General features: G+C 43.1%; 3 protein-coding genes across 6 annotated transcripts; 1 reads left to right on the forward strand and 2 right to left on the reverse strand.

Annotated features, from left to right (window-relative positions):
* Positions 1–4,629: 4,629 nt before the first annotated feature.
* Positions 4,630–6,574, reverse strand: LOC133915152 (amino acid transporter ANT1-like). The gene is made up of 3 exons (XM_062358190.1): positions 6,179–6,574; positions 5,388–6,071; positions 4,630–5,308 (listed from the first exon to the last, which is right to left on the reverse strand). The coding sequence occupies exons 1-3, from the start codon at positions 6,377–6,379 to the stop codon at positions 4,910–4,912; spliced, it is 1,284 nt and encodes a 427-aa protein (XP_062214174.1). The 5' UTR covers positions 6,380–6,574; the 3' UTR covers positions 4,630–4,909.
* Positions 6,575–8,299: 1,725 nt separating this feature from the next.
* LOC133915153 (CASP-like protein 4B3) lies at positions 8,300–9,425 on the forward strand. Its single transcript, XM_062358191.1, has 3 exons — positions 8,300–8,737; positions 8,827–8,965; positions 9,101–9,425. Exons 1-3 carry the CDS (start codon positions 8,475–8,477, stop codon positions 9,290–9,292), a joined length of 594 nt encoding a protein of 197 aa, XP_062214175.1. The 5' UTR covers positions 8,300–8,474; the 3' UTR covers positions 9,293–9,425.
* A 17-nt stretch (positions 9,426–9,442) lies between these two features.
* LOC133915151 (SCAR-like protein 1) lies at positions 9,443–19,300 on the reverse strand. 4 transcript variants are annotated; one of them, XM_062358189.1, is made up of 12 exons: positions 18,975–19,300; positions 17,289–17,452; positions 17,072–17,195; positions 16,869–16,995; positions 16,190–16,251; positions 15,073–16,048; positions 14,901–14,991; positions 14,374–14,769; positions 10,330–14,261; positions 10,157–10,243; positions 9,907–10,026; positions 9,443–9,799 (listed from the first exon to the last, which is right to left on the reverse strand). In XM_062358189.1, the coding sequence occupies exons 1-12, from the start codon at positions 19,124–19,126 to the stop codon at positions 9,752–9,754; spliced, it is 6,279 nt and encodes a 2,092-aa protein (XP_062214173.1). In that variant the 5' UTR covers positions 19,127–19,300; the 3' UTR covers positions 9,443–9,751. The 4 variants fall into 4 exon arrangements, with proteins under 4 accessions (XP_062214173.1, XP_062214170.1, XP_062214172.1 ...); XM_062358186.1 differs by having other exon boundaries at positions 14,901–16,048; positions 16,190–16,248; XM_062358188.1 differs by having other exon boundaries at positions 10,330–14,252; positions 14,901–16,048.
* Positions 19,301–25,517: the final 6,217 nt, after the last annotated feature.

Genomic DNA, 25,517 nt, shown 5'->3' on the forward strand with positions numbered 1-25,517 from the left:
AGGGGTGAGGGAGGAGATTTGAGGGCTCTTCAAATAAAAGGGGTCGGATAGTGGGTTGGTTAGAGACCGATTTTCATTGTTTTTTACTCAAATATAGGATATGAGGTGAGAAGAGGGCTCGATTGAAGATTCTCTTAGTGGAGTTGCAGCACAACAGACTCCTGATCTACTCAGTTGCTGGTGAGAGAGTAGAAGCGATGGGGATTGGATTTATCGATTTGAGATTGAATTTGTTCAATTTAAATTTGGAGCTAGATTGGATCAATCTGGGGTTGGAATGTATCCATATGAGTTCGATTGGGTGGATCTGGTGTTTGACCGTGAGGTTTTGGAGACGGTGGATGGAGAAGAAGGGAATGACAAGGACGAGAGATGGCAGCCCCCCTGTGCTTGTACATTATTACAGAGAAAATCAAAATCGAGCATCGTATGAGGCTGCTGTGAGACAAATTTTGAAACACCGAGGGTCTTTTTGCAAAATTCCTAGAGCAGTTTTCGATTGAAATTAGAGAGCTCTGTCAAACAGCTGTTTTCAGCTTTTAGCTACTTGAGTGGAATCCGTATGAGTGATTGTCTGAAATGAACTAGAAACTGAAGAGTTAAAAAAATATTTTTTTCTGATTCATTTCCTCCATATATTTTATTTTAAAGAATCTCTTACTCCAAATAACCATAAAAAAATTAGATAAAAAACTCTATCAAACAGATCTCAACTACGCTGTGCCCAGCTTCAAGTAGTCCAGTGGTGGGAGGTTATATTTTATGGCTGTACTACAAACATTCACTGATTTTTTTTGAATGCTACATTGATGAACATGATTTTGGCACATCTATGTATCGATTTGAATGCTCTGTCGGAATGCTACAGTGATGATGTGATCATATCGCTGCTTTAATCTCGTCAACAACCTTCCTTAATTTTTTTTATTAAATAGTGAAATTGAACTATGATCAATCTGATGTGACCAAGTGTAGATCCAGTCCCCTTTCCACAAATTGAACTATAGGAAGTGGATGAATGATTGAATAATTATCATTTGTGCATGCATTGCACAAGTTTTTATCTTGTTGGTATGCATTTGACCATGCACAAATGGTCAAGCTAGGCCTCCTCAGTTCTCACATCATGGGCAGATGTCTTGTTGGTATGCATTTTACCATGCACAAACTGGTCAAGCTTGGCCTTCTCAGTTCTCACAACATGGGCAGATAAACCAAAAGCTAGATCCATGATATATGACTAAAGCTATCCCAATCCCAATTGTATAATCACAATATTTTCTTTCACCGTCGCATCGACCATCAACTACAGCTAGGGTCATGTTCATAAGATATTAAGTTGGATTTAAGTACCATAGAAAAAATGGACTATAAAAAAGCATGATTTAAAAAGTAGAAAATTCATCTCATATCAGATTAATCTTTTAAGTTAAATTGACTTAGGATTTGGTTGTGGCTCCGATTAGACATATATATTTAGCATGCCCATTGAGACTCGGGTAGGAGGCAATGTCTCGTGGCTATAACGAGCTAGGCTATATTGTTGCGTACTCTAATAAGTGGTATCAAAATCTAAGTTCTGTAAATCTGGAATATCTTCAGGTCTGTACGGTTGTCAGTAAGCTCAAAATGTCTCTAAGGTCACACATGTTGTGTGTGATAGGAGATATTGTTAGAACGAAATGTGTAATAGAGGAGATTGCGGGATTTAGTTTCACATTAAAAATTGATGATAGAGTAACATGATTTAATAGGTGAGAAGTCTCTGGAGTATTATGCTAATCTTTTAAGTTGAGTTGGTATAATATCTTATCGTAGGGTCGATTGAGACAAACTGAGGGCGCTCGCTCATGCATATAGCGAGCTAGATAGACTTCTGTGCAGTCTAACGTGTTCATTTGAATCTAGTAACACAAATATAACATTTTTTAAAAAAAGTAACAAAAATATATATAAACGGGGCATGTACATGCATGTTTGCGATGATATAGTGTACAGGGATTTACATTGACGGGAATGATTTAGTGTCAGAGATATCTTGCAGATTATTTTGGTGTGTCAGATATCTCACGGTGCAGCGTTCGTGCTAGCCAGTTCTCTAGCACTGTACCGGGTTTTTTCATTCATGGCCAATACCCTTGTCTCTAGCATGTGTCATCTTGTTATTGATAGTACATGGATGGAGAAAGATAGGACGAGGACGTGTGGTGCCAGAGCAGTGACGCCGCGCTTTATTAAGCCAGGATAAAGAGAGTAACAAAGTTGCTAATGAGTTACTACAATTAGCTATTAGAACGGTGCACTCTGGAACGTTGAGTGTGTTAGGGCATTGTTGTTGGGCAATTGTAACATCTGTGCTCTTAATTACTACCTCTATTTTTTATTTGTCTTTACTAATTTTTTGCGGTTTTTGAAACACAATTTTGACTATAACTTTATATAAATATACACTAATAAATTTGTATTTTTATTGAAGCATTGGTAACGACGAATCTAATGATATAATTCTCATATAGTAAATTTTAACAACTTTAAATATATTATAGGTCAAACTTTTGGAAGTTTCTTCTTTTTTTTAATGGAAACATTTGGAAGTTTGATGACACATATCTAAAAGGACCAATAAAATAGAATAGAGTTGGGAAAAAAGCCAAGATCCATGAAGAAGCTCAAGGCCATGGCCACACCCCACGCAGTGGCACCTCGCTTCAGTTAGAAGCAAAGGTAGGAGGAGAGCAGAGCACAGGAGAGGAAACCCCTCTCCTCAGCTTCTTCTCCCCCTTTCCCTCCCCCATGTCTCAAGAAATGTGACAGTTGTCTCACTCCACAGTTCACACTTCGCACATGCGCACGAACGCCCATGAGACACAAAGATACAGAGAGTCTTGTGAGCTTCTTCTCACTATAAATAGGGCAAGGCACCCTTGGGGCCAATCCATCTTCACTTGTAGCACACCTCACTCCACATATTCCTAAGCAGCTAGCTCACCTCATCTTCTTTCTCTCTAGCTCGCCCTGTAGTTCTTGCGCCCTTGTTCTATCGTGGCCATTGCTGCTGCTGCTACTTCTTCCTCCATTCCCACCAAACCAAGCCTGCAGCTAGCTTAGTGTGCATGGCAGCGAGAAGATCTGAGAAGGAAGGGTATGGAACAATCCTTGAAGCTCAGGAGGGATAGCGCCTAGGGAATCACTAGATTGGAACCATGCATGAAGGTTCTGTCTATCAATCCGAAGTGCTATCTATCCTGAGCTCCACGGCTTGTTCTTACCGCACGCCGCCGGCCGATCGAGTTCCTAGCTAGCTCCGCCGAGATCATCCGACACCAACCACAGTGCCGTATGTTGCAGTGCAGGTGAGAGCGAGGTGTGTGCATTGCATGGTTCTTGCAAAGTTATCGTCTCCTGTCTCGTCAGAGTGACATGCTGCAGACATGTTCTGGCTTGACATCGCTGGCCTGCGGCCAAGGTATCTCCTCCTGGCTCCATGATTATTTTACCATATCCGTGCAAGCGCTGAGGCGTGTTCAATGTTCATATGCATGCACGCTTCGAACCGTTGATGCAGACCGACCGATCCATATATGTAAAAAAAGTCGCATTGCAAGTTATGGGCATGGCCGGGCGGCGTAACTTGCTACCGTACAAAGGTGAGTAAATGCTGACCTACCGATTTCAAGGGCATGTTTCATCATCTCTGCAGCACGACTAGATTCACGGTCGATCACGTTAGAAATAAAATATATACTATTTTCTGATATATATTTATATATTACTTTTAAAATATATTTTTTTCTGAATACCTATTAAGTACATAAAAGACTTCATATATACTATACTTTCCGTGGTACATTATTTCTTTGCATGGATGTATGTTCAATTTTTTCAATTTATTCACACTTGAACAGCAACGAAGCCGCAGCTTGCACTAATACAACAAGCGTGCATGCAACAGCGGCCAGTGAGTTTTGAGTGGCAAAAGCCTCGTCACCTTTCCAATCCGGTTGCCATGTCTTGATGGCTGCCACTCCAGGACTCGTAAGTAGGGGGCCGGATCTTCTACGCCAACGGACTCGATCCATGGCCCATGATGCCCCGCCCCGCGTACGCGAACAGACCGCGTACCAGGAACACCTCCCTGAATATCAGGAAAAATACGGAGTATAAGGCAAAGAAAAACAACAGCTCACCTATTCCTATAAAATTAATACATTCCAAATAAACCCTTAATATTCGATCGATAAGAGCACTCTTAGATAGAAACAAATTTTATAAAATTATATTTTAAAACACTCTATCCTAATAACACGTATCCACTTAGTCTCCTTACTTTAATCTATCAATTAAATTACAGAATAAATAACATAAATAAAATAAAAAATCTTTCGAAACATATTCCTACAAAATTTGTCGCAGCCTGACCGTATAGGCCACAGCCTCGTCTTGTTCTTCCCGTGAAATATTTGAGAGATGATACTACTAGTAGTACCCGATGTGACGATATTTACTGATATGCAGTGTACTCTGCTTCAATTTTCAATGGCCCGTACCTGTTGCAGAGGAGCATTTGCTGCTCCCTTCCTCTTTATTTTTTTTATATTTTTTCTCAGTGCAAATATGTAATGCTGCAAGTAGTACTAATTACGGATTCACTCTTATTTTACAATGAAACTTATCAACACAGCGCATAGCCGCTCCTCCAGCTTCTGTTCGCTGGATCGAGCACTTGTCTGTCATGTTCTGAAATTGTAAATTTTGCGTGCGAGGCTTCCACAGCAACTGAGCCTGAGCTTGCAACATGTAAATCAAGGACCATGCCTGTTTGAAACGTATGAATTTCGTAGAAATGGTTGAATTGCCATAGGAATTGTGAAGAAGAAAAATTGCTGGCACCTTGGATGCACCCACTTCGTCAGTGGCGCAGCACGACCGTGGACAGCCCGTGGGCGGCGAACACCAGCCCAAAGAGGAGGAAGCCCCAGTCCACGGCCCGCTGACACGGGCTCGCCGCGGCGCCCACGACGCGGAGGTGGAAGAGCGCCGGGAGCACGAAGGAGAGCGTCGCGCACACCGTGCTCCCGACGAAGGACGCGAACGACCCGAACGCCGGCACGAAGCACGCTATCGCCGACAGCGCGACCAGCACGGCGACGCGGCTCGCGTGCAGCACCGCCCGCTCGACGCCGCCGCCGCCGCCGCGGCAGTGCTTCCGGAGCCACCCGCCCGGCGCGAACAGCCGCGCCTCCACGATCTCGTGGATCGGATGCATCATGATCGGGAACGTGAGCGCCAGCGCAATGCACAGCGCGACCTGCCGAAAACGAATCGTGAAACGAATGAGACGATCCCGTTTGCTTGCATCGATCGTTCCTGCGTTAGAATTTCCTTACCTTGACAGCGGCGGTAGACCAGTTGTTCGGGAGATTCAGCGTGATGATGTCTTTGGTGGCGTCGCCGTAGGCGAGGTAGCCACAGACGCCGAAGCAGAGGTACACGGCCGTGACGCCGGCGATGGCCTGGAGCAGCACGGAGCGGAACTTGCTCCGGTTGGACATGGATGCCTCCAGCGCCAGCGTCATGCAGAACCCCTCGAAGCAGAACACGGCGAAGCCGAAGGCGAACGGGACGCCCCAGAGCCCCGCGAACGCGCTCCGACCCGCGAATGGCGCCCGGCCGCCCTCGACGAGGAGCTGGAGGTCCTCCTTGACAACGGTGGCCACGGCCAGGACGGTGCACGCGTCGGCGAGGATGCTGAACGGCGCGAGCGACGACAGCGACCGGATGAAGGAGAGCGTGGCCTGGACTGGCAGCAGGAGCGCGAGGACCACGGTGGCCGGCGAGAGCTGGCCCCCGCTGGTGAAGACGGAGGAGACGTTCTGGCCGATGAAGACGAGGTAGGCGACGGAGCCACCAGTCTGGGAGAGGATGATGGTGGCCTCCGTGAAGTATCTGCCGATCGGACCGAAGCATTTCTCGCCCAGGTCTCCGTAGGTGTAGTTGCAACGGTGATGCTGGTGGCCTTGCTCCCCCTCCTCCTCCGTTTCTTGCTCTCGTAGCTTATCTCTGCATTCCAACTTCAGCATGAATGAAAAGGATGAAACTTTAAATCAATAAGATCGAGAGCAAGAATAATCGAAACTGGATTAATCGACTAATTAAGGAGGAGCATGTAAGTACTGACGAGCAGAAGCATGCAGTAGAAGGTGGCGGCCCCGGCGGCGGCGACGCCGAGGCCGCCGGCGAGCCATCCGGCGGTGCGGAAGGCGTAGGGCAGGCCGAGCACCCCGGTGCCAACGATGGAGACGACGATGTTCCCCAGCGTCTGCGCGGGCGTCGCGCCCCTACCCCCCTCCAGCAGCGGCAACTTCGCCTCCGCCGCCATCGACCCCAGCCGGCAATTAACCCCGTCTCTTGCAGCAGCAAGCAGGCCTAGAGATTGGCCAGCAGCAGTGCTTCAACTGCTATCGCCGTCGCACTTTTTTCTCGTTGGATGGACGCGGCTAGCGGATGAGGATTGGGATGATCCATAGGTGGCGCGTGTAGGGTAGGTGGCTCGTGAATCGTGATACTGCTGCTGCCTCGTATTTTTTTAAAGGTATTCTCATTTTTTAGCGTTTTACTTCACGATTTCTTTGAAAAAAGCTATTAGAGACAAGAAAAAAATTAAAGAAATAAGAATATAAAGAGAAATTAAGTAGAGAATGAAGTGAAATAAACATAGTTAGAGATGATCCTTGAACATGAGAAAACTACGCATGGCTGACAGAATATTTGCCATTTTTCTGGGTTCAATTGGTTGGCCCCGGTTGATCGGGTGGGTAGGTGTCTTCGAGATTGATCTGGTGGGTGCCGTCGTGGAGTGGCTGATGAACACAGAGACTGGGAACCGCGTGGAGCACACTCGTTTGTCGTATCACAAGCCGCCAAGAGAACAAGCTGCCGGATCTACCAAAACGGTAATGTGGCAGCATACCAAAATGATCATGCATGCTTTTCTGCTTTTACATTCTTTTCACAAGGGATACTGCTGTTGAGAGAGAGATAGGTTTCAGGGGAAGTTTCGGCCCTTTCCTTCCATTCTTCACCCCCAACCGAAACTTCCAGATTGTAGAGAAGAAACGAAAAAATTTCAAATCAAGATTTCCAACTATAAAATTGAAGTGCAAAAGATTTCAACTAGATAAGTTTCAAGTGCGAGATTTTCAAGTAGAAAAGTTTCAAGTGCAAAATTTTAGCTAAAAATCATCTCGAATGTAAGACGGCGACGGCAGTTTAGGAAGGACTGGGGGGGGGGGGGGGCTTTTTTTGTTATAGGCAGTGCCCCAGCGAACCAGTATTTGCTGTTTTGGGCTAGGCCAGACTTCGATGGTCCGTTTTTCACTTATATGGGCCAGGAGAGACACACACAGCATGAGTCCATGACGGCACCGATTTTTATATTTCTATATATTTTAAATAAAAAATTGTAAATATATACGTCTATATTGAAAAATTAGAAATCTAAGACTCTATCAAGCTATAGGTTTCAAATAAGAAAATATTAGATTCCAAATGCTCTCAAAATTCAAAATAATATGGAAATAGTCATAAAAATTATGTTGCGTAGAGAAATGAGAAAGAAGAAAGACAAATTCAACACTGTAATGAGAAAGAAGAAAGACAAATTCAACACTGAAATTTGTCTTTTTTTCTTATTGTCAAGTCATTTTTTTTTAAAAAAATAGAGAGATAGATGATGGACATCATTTTTTTCATAACTATTTCAATAGTGTTTTGAATTTTGAGAATATTGAAACGTAATATTTTTTATTTTTAAACATGTCGTATGCAGCAGGTGTTTTAAAAAATAGAAAAATAAAAATGCCTACACCACACTTTCCCTATTGCACATTTGTGGCTGTGGATGCACATCTTCTCCAGTGAAGCGCACGGGTCACCTGTGTTTATTTTAAAATAGATGTTGTTCTATAATATGTGTAATAAAATTTTAGAAACTTTAATTACTAATATACATAAAACTATTAGGATTTAACACATAAAAATAATAGTAAAAAAATTGTTAGAAAAAATACTTTAACATTATCTAACTTTTATCAAATTTTATCAAAAATTAGTTGTCAAAATTAATAATCAATACTTGTTGAAAACCTTTGTCAATATACTACTCGACAAAAGAACCGAGGTAGTATGCCACTGTTGTGATTCTCTATTTCTCTCGGACAACCATCTGTCAGACTCTCAGTGTCTGACCGTGCGTGTGCGCGCCCCAAATACCCAACCGCGCTACAGATTTCCATCCTACAACTGGCATTGCGGACCGCAGACTCGGCAGGCAAAAACTAAGCTGAAACGGTGTCGGCGTCACCCGTGCCCGTGCAAGCCCGTCGTCTGACAACTCCTCCCGCCTGTTGCTACAAGTCATCGTTCGCGTGCCCGTCCGAAGAAAGCAACCACCACGCACCACCCGAGATCCGCCGATGTCAAAGTCCGTCCCGGCCGACGGCCAGCCACCCGCGCCGGCGCCGGAAGCGGTCGCTGTCGATGGCAGTGAGCACGAGCAGGGCGGCGGCGGCGGCGGCATGAGGTCGATGGTAGAGCGGTGGAAGATGGACGGCGCGCCGGCGCGGGCGCGGCTGCTGCTGCGGGCCGTCGCGTGGCTCTTCTCCCTCCTCGCCCTCGTTGTCATGGCGTCCAACGCGCACGGCGGCAGCCAAGACTTCCGCAAATACCCCGAATACAAGTTCGTACCAGTACCAATTCGATCGGCTCCGTGCGTTGCGATTTCCCAGGCTTTCGTATGATGATTTACGAGTGTCCTGCGCGCTGCAGCTACTGCCTGGGCATCTCGATCATCGCGTGGCTGTACACCACGGCGCAGGTCCTGCGCGACGTCCACCGGCTCGGCTCCGGGCGGGACCTGATCGCGGCGAGGAAGGCGTTGGCCGTCGTCGACTTCGCCGGAGATCAGGTGAGTTTGGTGCGCACGCGCTCGCGCATCGCAACGCTCTGATCCAACAGCCGATGACCAACCTGGCAACGCCGCGTAGCCAACCGCCGATGCATTTGTCTCGTTCTCTGAAGGAGTATGGAAACATTGGTGCAGGTCGTCGCTTACCTCTTGATATCGGCGCTGTCCGCGGCGGCACTGGTGACGGACTACATGCGTCAGGCGGCGGACAACCTGTTCACCGACTCGGCGGCGGCGGCCATCAGCATGTCATTCTTCGCCTTCGTGGCCCTCGGCCTCTCTGCCCTCGTCTCCGGGTACAGCCTTTCCTTGGAAGCTCTCGTGTAGCCTCCCTGCACATACAATTCTTCCCTGTCTCACTACAACAATGTGCATACGCTCTCCATTATAAACTGTTCGTGGATGAATTATTTGTAAAGGTGCGTCTAAGTTATTGTAAGCCACCGTCTATGCGGAATCACTGATGGGGTGATCACAGCAGACGACTCTTTTCAGTAGATAGATAATTCTGTTTACCTAGAACATTAGTTTCATTTACATAGACCTCAAGAATATGCATGCTCTCCTAGGAACATGGCTACTGCAACAGCCTTTGCTGCTGGGAGAGGCAAGTATACAAACAATAAGCTAAAAGAATGAAAAAAGAAAACCAGAAATGTATGGACATATACTATACACAAGACTAACATTGCTATCCATAACATGGCTGTGCAACCCCCAACCTGTCCAAGGTGTAGTTGATGATTTCGTTATCTTTCTGCCATGGAAAAATACCAGGATACACATCTACGAGTCACTCCAATTATCCGCATCTTCGTCATCACTTCCCACTGCCTGTTCCATTTGATACGCATGAGAGATAAGTAAAAGAACAATGTTAACATCCAAATGGAAGCTAACTAGTCGTGAAATGAAGTGGAAGTTAACTGCAGAGTGACAACCTGGCGTATCGCATGTGCCTTTTGTATGATTGCAGCAACTTTCAAGTTTCTAGTATTGCCTCTAGATGGGGATCTCATGGCTGATGGCTTAGAAGGACTCGCTGGTTTCAGGTTGAAGGTCTGATTGAAGGGCAAACAGTAAACAAGTTAGAGAGAGAGCACACGCTTATCTCTTTTTTTTTTAACATTGTTCTTTTACTGTTTGCAGTAAAAAAAAAAAAGGTTTGGAGAAAGCATTTCATTTGCCAACCTTGTTTCTTATCTGCTCTAGCAACAAGTTTCTCTCATTGGGCTCTGGCTTATCAGTTGGGGGTGCAAGCTCTGAAACCTTTCGCATCTGCAAAAATATAGATGGTGTTAGGTTAATACAAGAATCATGACTACAACACATAAAAGAATATCATGATGAAAGAGGCCAACTACCGAGCTTCTATCATGAGCAGCAACAGCATCAACCAGTGGATTCCTTGGGATGTTTTTTATTGAAATAGGCTTCCTGATTAAACGTTTATCTGTGACATTTGGCTCAAATTGGCTTTCTTCTACCGATATACCATAATTAGGATGAAGCATCTGAGGTCCAACAGTCCATCCCATCACAGGTGGCTGCTCAGCATGCGCAAAGCTATCTTCATCAAGGCCACTGACGAAGTTACTTTTATCACCGGGCCACACCACGAACGGGCCTGGGCCACTTGGTTGGTGAACCCTCTCTCTCTCCAAATTGTGTTCATCATGTGGATAATCTTGAGTTGCCATTGGTTCTGCACTAGGCAATGAGCCTCCCGACTGACTATCCTCGGAGCTCCCCACATTTTGTTCCTGTAAAATTTCACTCTCCTGGTCATTCCCTTCCATCAGTGAGCCTGATGCAGAATGATTTGTTGTGTCTGAAGGTTCCTCACTTGTAATAAACTGATGTTTTATACTTTTATCCTCTGATGCATTTGCTTTACGCTCTTTATGGTCTGAATTCTCTGAGGACGATTCACCATGCTGAGCTTGCTGGTAACACTCATTTTCAGAAACATGTCCTATTGTTGAAGTACTCACCATGCCACCACCAGCATTGCGACCATCCACTGATTTGTCATCCTCTGATGCAGTTGGATGCGTAAGACTGGGATGCTCACTATTTTCCGAAGCATCTGAAGATAAGATGCACAGTTGAGGGCCCTGCTGTTTATATGTAGGAAATGGAAGCAGAGGGTTCGATGGGTATAAAACTGTTCCATGTGTAACCCCAGTATCATCCAGATGTTCCTCAACTCCTATTGCGGATGAAGCAATATGCCCCTGTTGCTTAATGTTCTTCGACGCCTCCGAGAATGGCAAGTCGTGTTCAGTCCTTGCAACATCAGTTACTGCTAGACTGGTCGACAATCTTCCAAATTCTACATTTCGATCATTATCGTCTATCATTGAATTCTGATATCTATCTTCTTTGATCGCTTGTGAGGGTACTGGTTCTATTGATCTACCCGTTCGATCAAGCAAACCTAGCCTAGTATCCATCTCTTGGCTTGATGCCTGTAAAACAGGACCTGTTCTCCTTGCAGGCTCAAACATACATGCTTTTGTACTCAGAAGCCCTAGGTGAGGCCTTCCAAGCCTCCATTGGAGAGGAGGGAGAGGGGGTGGTTTTTGAGGATCGTCATAGTAATCATTTTGAAATGGTACAATGGGTGGTGGACCAGTAGACAACAGATATGTTTGCTCAGTACTATGCATGGCAGGAGAAGTCGATGCTGTTGTGTCAGCTAGTACTGCTGAATTTGAAGAAAATGGTGCAATTTGGGAATCAAATTCAGTGTAGCAATCAGATTCCTTCTCTGATTCCACCCAGACATTGCATGATGGAGGCCCATCTATTTCACCGACTTTATCGTCATTCAAGGAATACGGAGCAACTTGAGAGTCTAATTTAGGGGTTGCATCAGCTTCCTGCTTTAGCTCCTCAGGAAGAACGCTGTTTGATTGAGCAGCTTCAGATTCATCAATCTTATCTTCAACCAAAGAAAATGGAGTAACTTGGGAATAAAGGTCGCCCAAGAAATGATCTCCTGACTCAAGATTCGCTAAAACAGAACTGCTTGAAGGAGGGCAACCTAGTTCATATATGTTTTCATCAATTGAAGAACATGGAGTGATTTGAGAATCAAGCCCACGTGGAACACAAAATTCTGGCTCCTGTTCCAGTACAACAGCATTGCTCAAAGGAGGGCCATCCAGTTCATCAATCTTCTCATCAAGCGAAGAAGATAGAGCGATTTGAGAAACATGTTCACCTGAAGTGCAACATTCTGACTCCTGTTCAGAAATCCTCAAAACAGAGGCTTCTAGATTGTCTTTATTCTCATCAACTGAGATTGGTGGAACAATCGGAGCATCAAATTCACCAAAGACACAAACATCTGACCCTTGGACTAGAACATGTTTGCTCGAAGTAAGGGCATCTATCTTCTCACCAGTTGAACAGCATGGAACATCTTTATTATCATATTCATCCAAGACACGGGATCCTACCTCTGGTTCCACTGGTACGTCATTACTTGGGGGAACATCCAGTTCGTCTACCTTTTCATTAATAAAAGAATGTGGAACAAGGTTGGCACGAATTTCCAGCTCTTTTTTCACTGGAACAATGTTGCTTAAAGGAGAGCAGCATTCTTCACACGTCTTCTCTTTATCCACCAAACGAGAACTACTATGAGAATCAACCCCAGACAAGTCACGCTGTTCCTGCTGTAAATCCACTGGAACAGAGAGCGTATCTAATTCAGGACTTCTGTTGTCACTGAAAGACTCATGAGATTTTAAGTGAGAAACCACTCCTGGTGTCTCATCCTCGAGATCTTCTTTGGCAGAAAAGGGTATAGATGTATCGGCTTGTATATCCGTGGCAGATGAACATTCAGCATGTTGAGAACCAAACTTACAACGACCACAGGCTTCCTGGTCTAACTTCACTGGCAAAGCAGAGACAGAACAAGGAAAATCTGGTTCACTGACAACAAAAGCATTTGACACATTGTTAGAATCTGAGGCTGGTTCACCATGAAAACCTTCAGTGCTGGCTGTAAAATCTATCTCATGATATTCGTGGCAGAAGGATCTGAAATCTTCTTCAGTCATATCTTCTGATGGTAATGGTGCTTCATCAGGTGGAGTTGCAGGTTCCCAAAGGGAATCAGCAGCTGCTTCCATATTGTCATGTTGTATTAGAAGTTCTGAAAGGAAATCCTGTTCTTCAGAGAAACATGGTTGGTAACTCATACTGGGAGATGGATAAATTTGAGCATGGCTCATCATATAGCCAGGATCCATGAATGGGTTTGTACTATTATAATTTTGAGCAGACATCCCCCATGCTAAATCTTGATCAGCATCTGCTGGTTGTTTCCCCACCGTGTTACTTTTCAGGTTTACTGCACCATCCTTATCTGAATTATACCGAGAGAGAACTTCAGCATTAAGACTGGCTTCTTTTAGTAATTCCTCTTGATAACCAAATTCTTCCAGAAAACGCAACGAGGAAAGAAATTGAATATCATCACTGTCACTACATTTTTCACCTGCAGTCTCTATTTCAGTAAGAGGAGGAGTATTGTCTGTCTGCAACGTACTTTTCTTAGAGATATGTTCACTTGATTCATCTAATGCCCCAAGATTTCTGCAAGTAGCTTCCACTGTTTCCATCCCTTCCCTGACAGCAGAACTAGAATGTAATTGCAAATCATGAATAGAATCTTCTTCAGTTGAATTTGTAGCGAGAACCTCTGCTTTCTCAGTACATTTGGCAGCATCAGTGAACTCCTCTTCAGGAGGTACCACATCATCTGCAAGCCTGTTAGCAGTTGATTCTTCTGCAACAACAACTTCACCACATTCAGGAGGTACCATTTCAGTCGATGCATGCTGTTCCACACATGAACTACTGGTGTCAGATAGAGAGAAAGTAGTAGGGGCTAGAGGTACACCAATCTTCAGTGGTTCTGTTTCATCATTGAACACACAGGAAGAGGGTGCGAGTGTCTCTCCTACATAAGCTTCTGTGTTGTCATCTTGAGAGGGTGATACACCCTGAATGACTACTGGAAGCTCTTGAACATAAGAGAACTCCCTGACCATGGCAGATGCTTGCATACAATCCTCTTTGTGTGTGTTAAGGCTAGCTGAACAAGTCCCTTCTTCAAGCACAACTATTCCATGATCCTCTGCAACAAGCTTATTAAAAGGAGTTGATAGATCATCATCTGGTAAAGAGTGCACATCTTCAACAATCTCGTCATCATGTGACTTATACAATAGATTATAGCTCATGCTTGAATGTGTCAGTGCAATTCCTGAATCAACTGTACACCCATCCAAATAAAGAATTTAAAATGCAATATCAAGAGAGGACCCAACCAAATAAAACATTTTTTAGGTGCTAAGGAAAAGAAAAAATACTAACGATCAACATACCATCTAAATGCTCATGGATGTCATCGGGATCCAAACCCGTTGGGGTAGTATCCACAACAATTTCTTCAGGAACTGAAACATTGTCCATCTCCAAATCATTCATGCACATACCATGATCCTTATCTGGCAATGATGCAAGCTTGACAGGTGAAGTGCCTGTATCTAGAGATTCTCCATCTTCGAATTCTTTCTTCGACTCCTGTATTTCCTCTTGGTTGGGCTTGGCAGGGTGGAGAAAGAAATCATCAGCAATCCCAACATTGATATCTTCTTCATCTTTTGAAACATCATTAGGTTTGCTCAATACAATAGAAGTACCATCTGGCTCAAAGTTCTGCCCATGCTCCACTAAGTGATAAGCTTTGTCAGTGTAATCGTTGCTACTCATAGCCAAACCTGACCAAACAAGACAACTATTTAGGTAAAAGAAAAATAGTGACAAATCCAAAACGATCAAAGGTAGAATCACTGTAACAGATAAGAATAAATGTTATCAAAAGACTTGGTACTTCGGAGGTAAGAATTACCATTTAAGCCACTAGATGTCTTGGGTGACTGTTTATCAGAACTGTGGGTCACAGCAGCATGATCATCATTGAGAGAGTGATAAGCTTCCTCCTGGTATTGTGGACAACAAACGAGATCATCATTGGTTTGCAAGTCAGCACTGTCCGAAACTAAACTAGATGATGAACTCACATCCATTAGATCATCATCATTAAATTGCTCTTCATCATTGGTCCAATCGACACCATTCAGTTGTTTGCCAGAAGGTGAACCAGAGTCTGGACCATTAGTGGTTGACACTGAGGAAGGAGCAGAATCATTTATCAAAGGTAAGTCCACACAAGTTGGTTCTCCACCATAGCATGAACCGGTCAACCCTGGTGACGAGTCTATTGCAGGGCCTACTTCTGGAAACTGTGCATCCAATGCATTTTCACCTTCCCTGCTGTGACAGTTCAATTCATTCCCTTCCACATTGGCACTGGAATCCCATTCAGTTTTTATTTCAGGATCTGCTTCACCTTCAGAGACCATGTTGTTAAGAGCATCGACGAAGTTGTCTTGATCACTAGCAATGTCATCAGGCCTGCAGCCATCAACACCTTGATCAGCAGGAACCGCAGCTAATAGGAATTTCTCTTCACGTACTGACTGTAATCTGCGGTTACTTTCCCCAACCAGGAAATCTGGACATTCCTGCAGCTTTTCCGAGTCACGGATCATGCCATTTTGTTCCACAAGAGACATCTTGCATACTTCTTTTAATTCAGTAGGTCCATGTTTTCCCAGAAATTCTTTATCATCTGACTCCAGGTAAGCTGATCCATTAGTGGGTGCAGATGTAGTCTCCACAGTATCAGATTCGTTTACTGGAACAACTTTAGTCAGTTCCAGTTTACCAGAAGATTGAACATGAGCACCAAAATTGTCCAACTCTCCAAATGGAGATGTTGTTTCACTTGAGTCAGTTGACCTAAATTTCACATGGTAGTGCTTTGAAGAATAGCTAGACAAGATTTTTTGTTGCGATGAAATTACTTCTTGCAGATGCTCCCTGCAGATTCTGCTAATAGTTTTATGATCAGGACTCCGTGGATGCCTGGATTTCAACTCTGTTGTCCTTGGTGGAACTTTTCTAGAAGTTCGATCCTTGGAGGTCGTGTGAGACCTGAAGGTTTTGCACAAAAAAGCAATGTATCATCACATGGCAAATCCAGTCTGAAATCTTATAAACTAAAATTTTCCAAAGTACATTGGCTGCTTTGGATGAATCTGATACTCATCGCCACGAAAATGGCACTGAACTTACTCGGAGTTTGCAATGAGTAATGATTCAAGTGTCGCCCCTTTCCTCCAGCGCATAGCCTTCTTCTGAATGAAGAGAGGTAAGTAAGTTTCTGATTTCGAGGGCATTGTTCTTACTGGAAATATATGGGGCCTCAAAGAACTGGATGTATCTTAGTACCTAGATCTACATAATAGCATACCTAAAGAGAACAAAAGCACATACAAATAGGTATATACCTAGGGAAAAATGCCAGGTTCCAGTTTAAAAAATACAAGGCAAGTTGAGATGATAATGTATTAATTATTATCAACAAATGGCAGATGAACAATGTACTCTTGGCTTGACAGACCTTCCAAAATCTATCGGGTCCGAATATAAATTTCTATTCTCACATGCAATTTAGTTAGCTTGACTCTTTGCCCAGTGTACACATAGACCTTCTTTAGCAAGTTCAATCAATTGAAATAAAAAGTATGTCAAGCCAACATAGTCACCATCATAGGCATTACTAAATAACAATAACTGGTTTAACTTTCAACTCTTGGAATAGAAAAGTAGGAGCTAGTTTCACATGTTGTCTGTGCAGAAAATCAGCAAGTAGACAAAGATACAAAGTATCCAGGGCAAAGTGGAAAACAAGTTACGACAAGTTTTTTTTCTTTTGAGGAATATTGGCAAGAATTCATGTTTTTTTACTTACCTTAATTCTACGGGGCTTCTTTTCAATTACAACATCCGTTTCTATCATGTTCGAGGCATGTTCTGTCTTGAAGAAAGAGGGGTCAGAATATCGTTTTAGGGAGGTTCCAGCACCAGAGACATCAAACCTGAAGAACAATCCTCGTGTGTAATTGCAGAAAACATGTTCATATTATATTTTTATAAAAGAGAACATCTCCATACTTATCCAATGTGAACAAGTGTGGTGGGCCACGACATTCTTCATATGAATCCAAAATGAAACGGGGCATATCTCCTTGTGTGATCATATTCTGTTTAAGTGTAAGATTTGCATGCCACTCAACACCTACAAGAGATTGTGCAGAGAACTTTTTGAAATAAGAATCAGCTGAAAGAAATTAACAAACAGGTCATGCATAGATTTTATTTTTCAGCTAACCATCATCATGTGGGTAATTTGAGTGGTCAGTCTGGGATATAATTGCCTTCTCAACTGCTGGAAATTCTGCCTCCAGCTGCTGCAACCGGAGCATTAAACCATGTCCTCTAGAAGCAGTGGCCATCACATCTTCATGCAGGTCATGAAAAATTTCTGCCGCAAACCTTTTGCACGCAGAGGGGGGCATAAACACTTTAAATACAAAGGAATAAAAAAAATGCATGTTCGCTATTACGGTACCATTGTAACATGAATACTAAGACATGGATAAGAAAGTATTAGCAATCAACAACTTAACACCTGCGTCGTAAACAAGTTGGATTAGAACTTTCTCCAATAGTTTTCTTAAGAGGCAAGTCCTCAAAAACAACCAAACATGATCATTTTTTCATGCTGAAGTTGAGCCAAAAATAGGACAATATACGTAAGTAAAATTTCACCAGGCCAATATTATGAATAATATACCTAGCTCGTTCACAAAAACAAAATGCCAAGTCAGCCCTCTAGTCCATTTATATAAAAAAACATTTAAGCGCTAAACTGAAGTTTAAACTGACAGCTGATGAATAAAAGAGCAACTTTCACGACAATTCATCTATAGCGTTAGCAAATAACCTTAATTTTTAATCTGCAAACGAAAACGCTAATATTATTAAACTCAGAGCTATTATGGTAATAAATTATTTCCACATATATTGCAAGCACTATCATCGGACTCGGAAGTATTTCGTTACAATTATGAGATTGACAATGCACTGCCCTTTTGCACTTCTCTAGTTAGAAAACCCAATCGCCATGTAAATTTCCTCAATAGAACAAACAAAGGTCAAATGCTCTTATCAAACCCTAATTATTGCTGCAGAAAAAGGAAAGGAGCTGCGACCAAGCAAGGTCAAATACTTCGCAATCTGCAGCGTCTTTCTACATCAACCCATGTGCGTAAGTCACATGGCATTGCCCAAAAATACACCAGATTTTACTTCCACAGTGAAATGAAAACGCAATGCACTCTCTAAAGTCTAGTCCCGTAACTCCTGTCAAGATCAGCTACCAGGTGAGCCATGAATGGCAAAGAAAAACTTCTCCTGAAACACCCCGAGACCCGAGTGCGTGCAACAAAGACGACAGAAAAAGCAATTTCCACATTGGCCCATTCTCTGAAAGCGATACAAATTCGATTCATAACCCCAAAATGTGCGGAAATTCAAATGGCACTCCATTAAAATCATCTTCGAAAAAACCCAACAACAATGATGTGCCCAAATTGGGCAAAGTTATAAGAAACACTGATACACGCATCAAGTCCAACAATTCGCAGCAGAATGCAACTTGTACAGCACAACGAAAAGGCGAATTCCCCATCCAAGTCATGCCCTCGGCCCTCGCAACAAAACTGATGCCATCAGATTGAGCAAATGAGCTGAGGAACTCGCCCAGAACACTCGGAAACTTTCGAAAGTTGGAACACTCGATAACTTCAACTAAACAAGTAACAAAAGCATCAAGTAAACTACAGTACACTGCACACAAACATCCCCACCAAAACGAAAAGGAGGGCATCGCAATCGGCCGCGACAGAACAAACCTCAGAACTCGCAAAAAAAAAACTCAGAGAAAATTTCCGAAATCGCAAGCTGTCTACAGAACCTAGAGCTTCCACGCGAAATCAGAGGTAGCACCACTCACTCTGCGAGATCCCCGAGCTGGCGGAGCACGCCCGCTAGGCCGGCCATGGCGACGCCCTCGAGGAGCGCCTCCGGGTCATCCTCCTCCCCCGGAGCCGAGTACAGCTCCGGATCCGACAGGCCGTACTCGTTCCGTATCTGGTACCGTATCATCTCCGCTCCCCTCCCGCCTCACCGCCGCCTCTCCTCCCTTCTCGAGCACCTCACGACTCCGCCTCCACCACCGCCACCGCCCCGGAGAGCATCAGGGTCCGCTCGTCGGTCCCGTGGCGTGGGTAGATTCGCGGGTGCGCTTAGCGCGTGAATATTCAGAGCGGTGAAGCGAGAGCAACGAAATTTATACGGCTGCGCGTCAGAGAACACATTCCTATTTCGCAGCGCGTCACGGGCGTCGCTGACGACATAGAAGTAAATTTTACCGAGCCTTATAAAAGATTTTTTAATGATAATATATGTTTTTTTACTTAACTGTTAGATCAGAATCTGTATAACTAAATCAGAATCTTAGAATATGTTTGTTTTAGTTTGTTTCTGTCTTCTGTTTCTATTAAAAATTTAATAAATGGATTTATTAAAAAGTGTTTTCTGAAGGAATCAAAAACTGTTTTTGATGAAATGAATTAAAAACTGCTGAGAGTAATTTTTTTAAAATAATGTGCTAAAAAGTGAAAAAATATTATAAAATTTAACAGTTAAAATTTAAAAATAACTTTTAAAAAACAAAACACAGTTTTTTTAAAAAATAAAACAAAAGCTCAAACAATTATACTTATATAGATTTTGCTCCCATAAACAAGTCCGCGCCCTCGTGACCCCCTTGTCTACTACCACTCGAGATCCATCCTCCGGCTGCCAGGTGGCCTGGACTCTGGTCCAACGAGTGGGGTTAGATCGTGCTGAGCTGGCAGGAAGATGGGCTATTCATTCCGTGGACGATTTAAAATATTTATCTTGATCATCCGATACGACAGCAAGCAGCTACTGAGTGCGTTTGGTGAAGGTCCAACATTTATTAACCAAGTAAAGCGAATCAGAAATCACAGGCAGTATCGGATACAAAGGAGCCAGTAGCGCTCATCCATCTCTCCTCCTTTTATTCTTCCTTTCCTTTTCTTTTCCTCTAGCTTTTCTTTTTCCTCTCCTTTATCCGTAAAAAAAATTATGATAGGAGAGTTTAGCAAGAATTTTCATTAATTACGAAGCAGTAGAGGGTTAGAGCCTCTTGATCCACCCCTGAGATCAGGTGAGCACTACTCCACGTCCTGTTGTTACATATGTGGAGCATGCGAGTAGCTCAGCTATGAAGCAATATTTAAGTAAGCGTGCACATAAAGTTCATGGTTATCTTTCCCTTCACAAACACTTGTGAATTAACAAAAACAACCGGCTTCGTTACTCAAATTAGTACTAGGTTGGATAGAGTACTTAGGGTGTGTTTTGTTGCTATAATTATTTTAGTCTAGTTTGATGAATACGTATAATTTTAAAAAAAACATATTTATTTATCTGTATTTACTGTTCTAATTTGATCCGACGAATATAAATATACGACTTAGTCTGGTATAGAAGTGAAGCTCAAGCAGGCCTATTTGTTAATGTCATAAAGTTATCTTTATACGAGTAAACAATCACAATCTTCATTATTATATCCGCTCATATAGCCTCATATTTAGTCAATCAAATAGAAATTCAGCTCAACCAATTTAAACAAATACAACTAACAAAATATTATTATTTTTAACAAATATGATTTTGTTGAGCTTGATTCTGTTCAGTCAGACTATACCATTCAGTTTTACAAAACTTCATCTAGAAAATCAAACACACTCTTAACTCCTATCTCGATTGTTGGTTAGAGTTGAAGCTTTTTTTTATAGTAAAGGTGGTTTCTTTGGATCTGAGTTTGTTTCGCTTGTTTTTTACTAAAGTGCTTTGGCTTAAAGTCTGGTTCATCTTTTGCTACGCTAGCTGCATGTTCCTGCATGAATAATGAGCTAGCTGTCTCTCGCTGCTACTTATTCTCGTTTCTTAGTGTACTTCTACTCCCAAGTGTTCAGTAGTCTACGTTTCCACCGATCTCTTACTTGCACAGATACTAGTTAGTAGTATAAATATCTGACAAAAGAGTTGATCAACGTTTGTATGCTATTAAAAGACAAATGTCGTAGTACCTAATGATGTGGACCACTGTACCTTTTCGATCAAGATTTAGTTGGAAAATTATAAAATTAGTACCGGTACGACACCTACAGCTACAGGGCTGGAGCTTACATGCGTCGACCCTATTTAAGCGGCAGGTTGCTGTTAGGTATCCGCAGCATGTCGGTGGATCATATCCCACAAAATGGCGTGTCTTTTGCTTCGGTAAATCAGCCTTCACAAGATTTAAAAAAACGCATTTCGTACGTATGCAACTAGTTTTTTAAAAAACGAACATGCATGACAGATGTTTGTTATATTAAAAAAAGTTAAGTCTAAACAAACAGTACATCAGATAGATAACATCATATTATAAACAAACAGGACATCCAACTGCTATCCGCAGATGAACACAGCATGATGTCTCATTCACCCTCCCAAGCACGGGCGAAGCCAGCAGCCAAACCAGCGGTACACGGCTCCTTACGATTCATCGTATAAACACAAAATTACTGTTTATATTAACTATTATTAACAGTGTTTTTGATAGAAGAGGATGTCTGTGCACCAACAGACTATAACATGGCTCCGCCACTGCTCCCAAGATTACAGTTTCGTTCCTCCACTTTTCTGAACATACAGCGACTGTGAGAGCTAAGCTGATGCTGGAGAGATATGCAAGCAGGTGAGGGACACAGTGACGTTGTCTGTTGCTACAGAGGCTGAGTGGACGTTGCTGGGCATGAGACCGAACACGACGACGCGGCATGATGGACAGACGCGCCCGTTGCGGTGTTTTGGCAGCGGGCGTTGCACGAATCATTGCGCCCCGATCCACACTGTTCTGGCGCTTGGGCGTTTGCGCCTTGTCGCCACTGCATGCGCCACTCGTGCTCTTTACCTGCCGCGGTAACTGCTAACTCCCACGGGATGGCACGCCGCCGCCTCCTATTCTCTCACCGGTGCGGCCGCCGTGCCGTGCCGACCTGCTCCGGCACGCGCGGGAGAAGAGAAGAGAAATGTTGCAGGCGAGAGGAGTATCGATCACTGCCTTCTGCCCATGAATGCGCCGCTCGCGCTCGCGGATCATCTGGCCTGGGCGCCTGGCCATCGGCCTACCAACACCTGTTCCGTCGCCACCGGCCGACGGTGATTTGCCGGCGCCGAGGTACCTCCGCTAATGTCGATAGCCGCATGCATGCGCTCGTGTATTGCGCACGTGGGTTGGGCCACGGAAGGACTTGGTTTATTTGGGGTCCGTTTGGTTTGGAGACAAAGTGAGATGGGATAGTGTCGTTCCTGTTTTTAGGGATGAGATGATCCTGTTTTTTGTTTGGTTGGTTGGATGGGATGAGTCTCTTTTTTATTTGGTTGGAGGGACGATAACGGATGAGGATGAGAATCATCAACTAATTATATTTTTTAATTTTAAATAATAATAATTAATAATATACTAATCAACATGTATTAACGTTACTTTTGCCATAATCATTACTAATTAACAATAAAATATACTAATTAACCATAATCATACTCTAATTAGCTCATTAATTAGCAATAATTAGTACATTAACCCTTATAAATTCTAACCTCGTAGTAATATGTACTAATAAGTAATACAAGTATACTAATATCATTAATCATTTTATTAATGTGCATGATTAGCAAAGGTGGATGGCTTCATCTCATATATTTTGAGGGATATCTTCATCCAGCATATTGAGAGAATATTTCTCAAGAGGGATCATCCCATCCCTGCTGCCCCTAAACCAAACAATACAAAAACAGGGATCGTCCCATCCCATCCCACCTTATCCCTTGAACCAAACGGACCCTTGGTGCGCCGTGAATGGAGGCGGAGACATCCAGTCAAAAGGGAAATAAATTTTATAGTATTCGGTTCTATTAAAGACCATATCTTTGATATAAGTTTATTTTCTCTCTTATCTTCAATTTAACCATTAGATCACGAGATTGATGGTATAGATAAACTCTTACGATAATTTTTTTATATATAATTCTATAAAATTTACTTGTAATCAAAACGGTATGAGATGACGGCATGCGTGATCCTGGCCTCATTATGGGCCCACTAAAATTCCTTTTTATTTTATTTTTATATTTTAAATTAAAAAATGCCAATATATATCTATTTTAAAATATATTTTCATTACAACATACGTATATATCTACAATTTTTATATTTAAACATATAAAAATAAAAAGTCCTGGAATCCATTCCGTTACCGCATTAACAATTGAAAAAAAAAATTGGAAAAGAAAAAAAATGAAAAAGAAAAATAAATGAAGTTTGCCGACGCCACCGAGATGGCCGGCCGATCCTTTACACGCTGCCTCCGTTCGACCATTCCCCGTCCTTGCAGTGCGTGCTGGCTTGTCGCCTTGTCGGAGAACCACATGAGATGACGATCGAAACAAAAGAAGGAAATGAAGCTACTAGAGCTAGGCAGGATTCGGTTCTTAGACGGACTTTGCTTAATCATCATTCAGCTTGTTCGAGCTGTCGCACCCGAAGGAATTAAGGGCAAGCGCTTGGTAGCGTTTCGATTTTTCTAACAAACGTTTCGTTCTAGTTATTTCATGTAAATATTTTATAGTGAATTAGAAATATTTTATGTAATTATTTGACTAGTTGAATAAAATTTGATTCTCAAGTGAGGATGACAATTCTAAATGGAAAGGAAGTGAATTAGAAACGGAAAAAAGATTTGATTTTGTTTATCCCTTGCGGCGTAAAAATTAAAAAATGTTTCTCCTATTTAAGATTCAAAACACTTGTTATAAAGAAAAAGTTCCGCTGATTATGATCAGAATCTAAAAGTTTCTTTCACTCCTAAGCGGCCCGTAATAACTGTCAAAGGAAGTAAAAGAGGAAAGCAGATCTGGCCACTAACCCCTTGCTACCACGTGTACTACCTGCGAGGTGAAGACACGTTCTTCCTTCCTTTTGGTAAAAAAAACTTCCATTCACACATGAATTGGAAGAATCCATTAGATCTAGATTTAGGAGCTGTTTTGTAACACTCTGGGATGATTCCTAGGATCGACGTGAGTGATATCAAATAGCTTGCGGTGAATCGATTCTACCACGAGATCAGAAAAAATCACTCTCACCTTCTGCTGCTCCGTTTTTTTTTTACATGCCTTCTAAATTTCAAATGCCTAAAATTTAGGATGCACCATGAGACGATAGGATTGGCAGCAGCGAGGTTAGAGCTTCGGGGTTGACGACGGCTGCTTTCCAGCAGGCGGTAGGCTAGCCCAACAGAGGAGACAGATGTGGGGCGGAGCGGCGAGACGGTAGAGGACCACCGGATGGGCTGGTGCCGTGGCGGGGGAGCTCCAAAATAAAGAGGTTAGCATGGTGGGTGTGGCGAGCGCAGATTCGGTGGCAGAGACGCTACCAAAAACAGCTATAAGTGTGGAGGGTAAGGGAGCGATCCGGCGTCAAGAGGAAGAAGAAGGCATCAATTTTGTTAGGAGGAAGATGAAAGACATGATCTATCTGATGTTTATCAGATGGTTGAGATTGTCGACTAATATTTATTTTGTTTTCAAGTAACTGATATATAGCTGAAGCTTTTTTTAAAGGATGTGGTTGGGCCCTTTTCTTTTTGATGGTTGTGATTGGGTTGTTGCAACGATAAGTACAAGATCAAGTTCATGTTGAGATCAGATCAATCGCACTTGACACGATTATAATGTTGTTCTCTTTCTACTAGAGCCCTTCCATGACTGGCATTTTCCTTTTCTTATGGTAATGAGCAGGTAAATCAAGTGTGTGCCATCGAATAAGTTTCCATCAAACTTATCCAAATGGACCTGACGGCGGTTAGGTTAATGTATTGTGCCGACCTGGGCACACGGTTGCGGCATGCCCTCACGGCTGGCCCGGCGAACATGGCAGGGCACGGTGGCACGGGCCGCTGGCGTGCCGGTCTGAAGACACATAGTATGTGGTAAAATTATGAAAGTTGGACCATATGTTTATGAACATCTATAGTGTTTTGTATAAATTTTATAAAATTTTTAGAGAATCATTAGATCACTAGAAAATTTTGAGAAAAAAAAAACAAAACGAACTTTTGTGTACAATAAACAAAAGCTAACTAGCTTCCCTTTTCCTCCTCCCGACCAGACAAGGAAAAAACCTCGATCACGCGACCAAGCTAGCCTGCCATTACCGTTTCCTCCATCCAGCTTCGTCATCTCCTCTCTCCAGGCTCTCCCATGCTCCCTCCATGCCGTTCTTGTTCACCATCAAGAATCCAGCCCCTTCCCTAGCCTTATCTCTTCAGCCGGCCCTCCTGCTCGCTCTCTTTTCCTCCATTATTCCCCACTGAGCAGCACAACGCCAAGCCATATTTAATGTCGCCCGACGACC

This window comes from Phragmites australis, chromosome 4 (assembly GCF_958298935.1).
Source record: "Phragmites australis chromosome 4, lpPhrAust1.1, whole genome shotgun sequence".
Taxonomy (NCBI): domain Eukaryota; kingdom Viridiplantae; phylum Streptophyta; class Magnoliopsida; order Poales; family Poaceae; genus Phragmites; species Phragmites australis.

Excerpts from the sequence above, each read along its gene's own strand:
- LOC133915153 (XM_062358191.1), top strand. The coding sequence starts at position 8,475 with ATGTCAAAGTCCGTCCCGGCCGACGGCCAGCCACCCGCGCCGGCGCCG. Across the intron at positions 8,738-8,826 it reads CGCAAATACCCCGAATACAA|CTACTGCCTGGGCATCTCGA; the intron begins GTTCGTACCAGT and ends TGCGCGCTGCAG. Across the intron at positions 8,966-9,100 it reads TCGACTTCGCCGGAGATCAG|GTCGTCGCTTACCTCTTGAT; the intron begins GTGAGTTTGGTG and ends ACATTGGTGCAG.
- LOC133915151 (XM_062358185.1), bottom strand. The coding sequence starts at position 19,126 with ATGATACGGTACCAGATACGGAACGAGTACGGCCTGTCGGATCCGGAG. Across the intron at positions 16,252-16,868 it reads AGAAGCCCCGTAGAATTAAG|AAGAAGGCTATGCGCTGGAG; the intron begins GTAAGTAAAAAA and ends CTCTTCATTCAG. Across the intron at positions 10,027-10,156 it reads TAGAGCAGATAAGAAACAAG|ACCTTCAACCTGAAACCAGC; the intron begins GTTGGCAAATGA and ends CCCTTCAATCAG.
- LOC133915152 (XM_062358190.1), bottom strand. The coding sequence starts at position 6,379 with ATGGCGGCGGAGGCGAAGTTGCCGCTGCTGGAGGGGGGTAGGGGCGCG. Across the intron at positions 6,072-6,178 it reads TCTACTGCATGCTTCTGCTC|TTGGAATGCAGAGATAAGCT; the intron begins GTCAGTACTTAC and ends TTCATGCTGAAG. Across the intron at positions 5,309-5,387 it reads GGTCTACCGCCGCTGTCAAG|GTCGCGCTGTGCATTGCGCT; the intron begins GTAAGGAAATTC and ends CGTTTTCGGCAG.